This window comes from Hyalella azteca, unplaced genomic scaffold (genome assembly GCF_000764305.2).
Source record: "Hyalella azteca isolate HAZT.00-mixed unplaced genomic scaffold, Hazt_2.0.2 contig6412, whole genome shotgun sequence".
Lineage (NCBI taxonomy): Eukaryota > Metazoa > Arthropoda > Malacostraca > Amphipoda > Hyalellidae > Hyalella > Hyalella azteca.
The window spans coordinates 1-7,245 of NW_025936575.1; the positions used below are offsets into that span (position 1 = coordinate 1).

The 7,245-nt window shown below is 37.4% G+C and overlaps 1 protein-coding gene across 7 annotated transcripts in view; it reads left to right on the forward strand.

Annotated features, from left to right (window-relative positions):
• Window positions 1–2,505: 2,505 nt before the first annotated feature.
• LOC108673204 overlaps window positions 2,506–7,245 on the forward strand; it is a 6,954-nt gene continuing 2,214 nt past the window's right edge. For 3 of the 7 annotated variants that reach the window (XR_001930963.2, XR_007156744.1, XM_018160994.2), the window contains exons 1-4: window positions 2,506–2,661; window positions 3,815–3,929; window positions 5,807–5,891; window positions 6,894–6,953. Coding sequence is in view for 2 of the 7 variants with exons in the window: in XM_018160994.2 (XP_018016483.2) it covers window positions 2,589–2,661; window positions 3,815–3,929; window positions 5,807–5,891; window positions 6,894–6,953 (333 nt within the window). In the remaining 5 variants the exon portion in view is untranslated. Of the gene's footprint in view, window positions 3,432–3,814; window positions 3,930–5,806; window positions 5,892–6,888; window positions 6,954–7,245 lie in introns of all 7 variants that reach the window. The other 4 variants (XR_007156745.1, XM_047880828.1, XR_007156746.1 and 1 more) reach the window with 3 other exon arrangements.

Consider the following 7,245-nt stretch of genomic DNA (forward strand, 5'->3'; position numbering starts at 1 on the left):
ATCGCTATGAAAAAAAAACGATCGAAACCAATAAAAGCTTTGCATTGAATTTCAACGCAGCGCTGTCACTTCCACGTATCGTGTCCGCTTATTCGCTCGAGTGGCCGGTCTTATGTGAGTGCAACAACAGGGATTAATATCGAGTAAAATATTGCAGCTCGGTTGCAGTGTAGTAAATGTGTGCACTCAAAGCAGCACAATGGCAACTAGTATTTAATTGATACAAAATTTGCGACATTAGTTATATATGATTTGTACAATGAGAGAGAGATGTGATTTCCATGATAAGTCATACATAATACGTGATATTGGTTATACGTTATTTTTGTCATTAGTGATACATGATATGTGAGATTAGTGATACGTAATTTCAGTGATTAGTGATACATGATACGTGAGATTAGTGATTCGCGCTTTGCAAGATTATTGATGCATGTTACGTGAGACTAGTGAATGATACACGATATGTGTGATAAGTGATACATCATACGTGGGATTGGTGATACCTAATTCTACTCTCAAAATTGCATAGGTGAATGCGAGAAATAATCTGACTTTAACACAAAGTAGACGAGTCTCTTTAAATATATTACATTATGAGCATTCATTTAAGAAAGTTAACTATAAAACGGCCAGTGCTCAAATCTGAGATCGCGACCCAAAAGCCTTATCTTTTGCAGGCTTTTAAGGCAATTTTGGAGCGAGCGCGTCCATTGCTTTCCTCTTCTAAAATTGGGCCGATAATCGGACCAAATGTCCGATCCCGGCGGTAGATGATGTGCAAGACCTCCTGGCAGTCGCAAGTCTTAAAGCTAGTCGTAGGGAGGAGAGTCTTAAGTTATTAGGTTAGTCATTAGTCTGAGGCTTGTTGCTAGTAACGATGTTGGTCACAGTCGAGGTTAGTTGCCAGTCATTAGGTTAGTCTTAAGTTGTGAAGTAAGTCACTGAGCATGAGGTTGGTCATCAGTCATTCTAGTTAGTTATCAGTCGTAAGATTATTATTTAATTTTCAAATTATACGTGAATTGTCTATTATTCCCGAGATAAATAATAACAAAACTGATTTTTTTCTTTAAGAAAAATCTAAAAAAATATTTTAACGGCTCAACAATCGGCCAAATATTTGATTTTATCTTCTGTTGATCCTAGCCTATGAATAATCGAGAATATTTCTTACACCGATGGCTGACAGGCAGACAATACTGCGATGGTCCCTTCACCCACAGCAGCACAAGATCCCTTCTGGATAAAAAGAAAACGATCGCAGTTCTGAGATAAAAATCCATTTATTCTAACGTTTCTGCTATCTATACTTTAGCCATCATTTATTCACTCTGATGATGGCTAAATTATAGATAGCCGAAATGTTAGAATAAATATATTTTTATCTCAGAACTACGATCGTTTATTTTTTATCCGGAATCATTATTTGACGCCTAAGTGTAATTGAAAATGAAGTTTTTATAAAACTTGAAAAACTTTTGAAACTCTATATGAAATTAAAGTCCGATTTATTATTTCTACATGTGAGCATTGAAACGCAGCTGCCACTTATCAGCCCAGTTAACAAAACTGTCAAGAGCATCTGGCAACTGCACTTCATTTGACGCATACTTCACTTTATTATCTACTTTTGTGTCATCGGCATACATGGAGCACACGCTTGACACTACTGGCAGATCGCTTATAAAAAAAACGAACAAAATAGGCCCAAGAACGTTGCCTTGTGGCACGCCACTGCGCACTGATTCCCAGTCTGACACGGTTCCGTTAATACTGACACTTTGTCGTCTCTTTACTACTAGAAAATCTCTGATCCATTATGGTGACTCAGTGGTTACTGTTCAGAGTGCCAGGATTGGAGCAGAGACGTGCAGGTTCGAACCCAACTCTGTGCGCCAGTTTCTGGTCATAATCGGCAAGAGGCCGGGTGGTTAAGCAAAGCAAAATTGGAGCAGTGAGTTGCGAGTTCGAGACCGCAACAAGCTGTGAATGTTTTGCTATGTTATGAATCGGCGACAGGCCTACGGCCTAATAAACGCTGAAAACACTATGATCATTATTATTTATTATTGCAGTACGATTCCCTCACTTCTCAAGGATTTCACTTTACGCAACAGCCGTCAGCCGCTCATGCGGAACACTGTAAAATGCTTTGGCAAAATCGAGGTACAATGCATCCACTGGCATCCTTACGTCCAACAGGCGAGTCCAATTATTCAAGGTAGACAGGAGATTAGTGGTGCATGATCTATCAGAAATAAAGACATGCTGATAATCTGATAGAAGATGGTTAACAGTCAAGCGGTCGATAATCCTATCCCTCACAACCGATTCCATCACCTTACAGTTGGGTGGGTTGATACGGGTGGGATATACAAAATGATACAGTTACTTCAACATTATGTTATTTCAATAGTATTTTTCAGAAAAATATTTCGACTTCCGTGAAAGTAATGGAGGAAAGAGAGGTTATGAAATATCCGGGTCAGCTTTTTAGTTTTACTGCGTCCGGCAGGTACGTAAACATAACGTGACTAGTATGAATTTTGTAATCGTGTCACACCAACCGATCAAATAACCAATTTATGTCGTGGTTCGCACGCCGCCGCAGACCGCAGTTTCCACACGGCAACCACTACACAAAAGCCTTGGGTGATGGTAAAGTCTTGGTAGGACGCGTCTCTTGAACGGTAGAAACACAACTTACACAAGTGATTCCGACTGATTTGTGAACTGACCGTAAACTAAAATGACTTTCGAAGTTACGGTAGTACGGTACTTATTTGACAGTCACAGTGTAGTGTGTACACTTGTTTACACGACTTCTGACGCATCAAAAATGCTATCTAACGAAAGTTATTTTTAGCCAAGATCAGTTAATAAGCAATGGAAAAATGTTTTAATTTTAGAAACATGTGCTATTATTTGGCCAAGTGCGGGAAGTGCCACTGTGACAACTCGTAAATGTTTTTCTATTACATAATGCCTGTCAACCGCCGCGCCGCGGCGGCAGCGCGTCACTGACTCACTGTGGGCCAGTGATTCTACAGTGGCACTGACCTTACCATCCGTGCTGATTCTGTTCAAAGTGACATTTAGTTTGTTCATCACAATTGCTGCGGCTGCCTGCTGGTTGTGGTTTGAGAGTTAGCCTAAAATAAATATGCCTTTTATGCTGAACAAATGTAACAAACACTCTCTCCTTAGTCCTTATTCCTCTCATGATGGTCTCAATCACCGTCTCATCATCTCATGTGTATGGACAAAGAGGACAATTTCAAAAAGAATTAATTAATTTGCCTTTATATACCTGTACCAGATTTTTAGTTGGTTCCATTTAGAAAGCAGCTTCTTCCATACCTATATAAATGCACACTTGGTCAGTAAATTTGAAATTTAATTCTTGCTGTAAACAAAACTAGAATCAGGTAATTTTATTGTGTTAAAAAAATATGAAGTTAATGGCAATATCTATTAGACTATTGTGTGCTAATGTCGGTTAATCAAAATCAATCTGATTCTTTTGAATGTCATTAAGAATAGAATAGAATAGAATAGAAGTGTCGGCGTTGAAGAAATAGGCCCATGGCCTGTTGCCGATTCTTGAACTTTTCGTGACTTGATTCACACTTGATTCACTCATTTCACTCATTTGTCCTAGACTCCTAGTCTCTTAGTCTCCTAGATAATTTTAACGTTTGTTTAGCCCTATTTATTTATGAATATTTTAGTATCCTATGATACTACATTAACTAAAATACTGGCCACAATATAATTTGAGATAATACCTAATAATTTTGATTTATTTAAGGTCTGCCTTGGTGTGGTGTTGATGAGTTTGTTCGTACATGCTGCCAGTGCCACTCGAGGCTTGTTCTCCCTACGCCCATTGACTGCATTGCTGCCGAGCTTAGCCTCCACTGCAGGTCTCTCTTTAAAATCTCACACTATAAAAAACAAGCAACTGATTGTCTCAATTTAAGTTTTTTGTGTATCTTGTCTGCATGATTTAAGTGTCATGGATGCAAATGCAATATCAATTTATTTTTATGTAAGGATTTTAAAAATAGATGAATATTAATTAAATTCCACCACTTTTCAGTGTAGACAAATTCATCGTCATTATTCAAAGCAAATGGTGTGGGGCAAATTGTGTGAAGAACTGGCTGTTCTTACTAGCCTATGTGTGCTCCAGGCACTTGCTGAAATTCCACCTTTTGGAACAGATTTAATTAATCAAAGTAATCTCATTATCTTATAAATGCCCTTCTGTTTTTACAACACTTCTCTTTAACTTCACTTCTTGTTGTTTGTTTGTTTGTCTGCCACAAATCTTATATAATCGATATTTAACACACTTCTACCTGTCCACAGTCCAGTCGATCTGAAATTTTGCACACTTGCATAAAGTTGGAGACAATGCATGAATCAATTGACAGAATAAATAATTTTGAAAATTAAATTTTTTTTTTCAATATTAAAAAAAATTGACAAAATAATTTTGTCAGCTACAAATCTTATAAATGATATTTGACACACTTCCACCTGTCCAATTGATCCGAAATTTTGCATGCGCGTGTGAAGTTGAAGGCAATGCATGAATCAATTGACAGAATACTACTAAATAATTTTGAAAAAATTTTATATATTAAAAAATTGTGAAAAATTAATTTTTTTAATTTTCGAAAATAAAACGAGAAATTCATTGTACATCTTTATCATTGGAGACACTGGATTCTTTAGAAGTATTGTCTTTAAAAAGTAATTTTTAAACATATATTTTTGAGCTTATATCTTCCATTTTATAATCTCCTGCTATTAATCATATGATTATATAAATGCCCTGATGTTTGTTGAGCTTATATCTTCCATTGTATAATCTCCTGCCATTAATAATATAATGTTTGCCTGGCAGCATAAAGAAGCAAAGTACCTGGCTTTCTTCCCCCAAACAAATGCCTGCTAATAAATGCCTAATAAAGCATTAGGCTAATAAATGCCTAATAAATAACAAATGACTGTACATGCAATAAGCTCTATAGTAATTCTAGTTCCACTTGTGGTGATTTGGATCTATGGACTTTTAAATTACTGTGCATATTTTCATTTTATAATTAAACCTTGTGGTAATAGCGCAAGAGCTATTGTTCAGTTGAAATTCTAAATTTATTTGTTTTTAATTTCTTCATTTTCTCATTACTTAGGATTTAATCTATATATTTCATAATATTTGTAGGTATCACATTTACATATTAATTTCAGTTTTCCTTGCTGATTGTACTTGTATTATATAAATTTTTAGCACTAATGATGGTATGCAAAAGTTATTATTGAAGGTATGGTGACTTGACCTGGCCTCTTATTGTCTTTATATTATGGTATATACGTAATTGAGATATCATATTCGATCAGAGACCAATACAAACTTGAGATGATTGATGTCCAGGCAAACATTTCAGTGAATTCCTTGCTGAGAGATTATTTTATTCTCAATAAAAATTCATTTATTATTAGGAAGGTAGGCGCTTTTTCCTGTGCATCCAAGCAGAGTTTGGTTAATTAGTTTGGTTAACACCTGAATTACTAATTAATAGTATGCCCAAAAAAAGAAATACCTAAATTACTAATTGCCACTTAATAAGTTTGGTTAAGGCCTGAATTACTGAAATAATAATTGGATATTATGAATAAATATTTTTATATGTATAAGTCCACTATGGCCCCTGATAATTGTTAGGTTATCATATTTTTTTGTGATAATTGTTATTTAGTGTAGATATTTAAAAATTTCATGTCACTGCAGGCATGGCGAGCTCCTCAGAGACCCCGGAGTTCAGCGTCACCTATGTTACCGCCCCCAACATGGAGGTGGCCAAGACCCTGGCAAGGTGGGGGTTGGGGTGAAGGTGAGGAGAGGGGGGGTGGACAAGATGCGTGACAGGGAGGGGGTGAAGAGGTGGGTGTCTGTTGGGATGTGGGGTTAGGGTTCATGTGGGGATGCCAGGCAAGGGATGCGATGTGGTTTAACAACTCAAAGTTGGGGAGGGAACTGTGTTATTTATTGTTGATTAAATATCAATAAGTAATTCAGATTTTACAACACAATTTGAACGCCTAATTGAGGGGTAATTTAAGTGAAATAATTTCACTTAAAGAGTGACTGAGGTTTATATTACTTATTTATTATATAATAGTATAGCATTATGGTGAAGAACTTTTTTTTATTTATTTTCTGAGTCCTGATGAGTTCAGCAAACTATCATGGATTATCATACATACAAATTTGAAATTTTGAACCATATAAAAAATAAAATTGAACTGCTTTCCAATAAATCTTGTTTGTTGACAATGTTTGTGTTGCTGCAGCCAAATTATTGTTCTATATTAAATAGTCTGCAATTATATTAATCCTGCAATTATGTTTGTATTATCCAGTTTTTGAATGAAGATAAAACTTAATGAAGAATCTGTTGTGTGTGACATGATGAGAATATTTATATGGCCAGTTAGCACCAAAAGAAATGAGTTGCAATTTGTCCAGTTTCCAATTGTGTTTTTAATTTACAAAACTTTTTATGAAGATACAATGAATTGAATTTTATATGATGAACTTTTGATGACTTATGTGATGAATTCATGGTCCCTACACTCAACAAAATGGGCGGAGCATTTAAAAAATAGTGATAAATTGTTTGCCTTTGTGTGGGTCATCCTGACCCAGTTTGGCCTGGCAGAAGGGCGTATCAGTGCTACGGCTGCTGGTGCCGTGGGTGAGAAAGTGTGTCATAATTTGGACAATATGATTCCTTATTTTTCTAGGTGTTGGGGCTGGAGGTAAGAAAGTGGGTAATTAGTTGGACAATTTGACTCCTTGTTTTTTCTCAGTGCAGGGGGCTGGTGGGGGCCAAGCTGGCTGCGTGCGTGAACATCGTCCCTGGCGTCACCTCCGTGTGAGTGGTGACGGGTGGTGACAGGGTGTGTAAGTGGTGACGGGTGGTGACAGGGTGTGTGAGTGGTGACGGGTGGTGACAGGGTGTGTGTGTGGTGACGGGTGATGATAGGGTGTGAGTGGTGACAGGGTGTGTGTGTGTGGCGACAGGGGGCGACAGGGTGTGTGAGTGGTGACGGGTGGTGACAGGGTGTGTGAGTGGTGACGGGTGGTGACAGGGTGTGTGAGTGGTGACAGGGTGTGAGTGGTGACAGGGTGTGTGAGTGGTGACGGGTGGTGACAGGGTGTGTGAG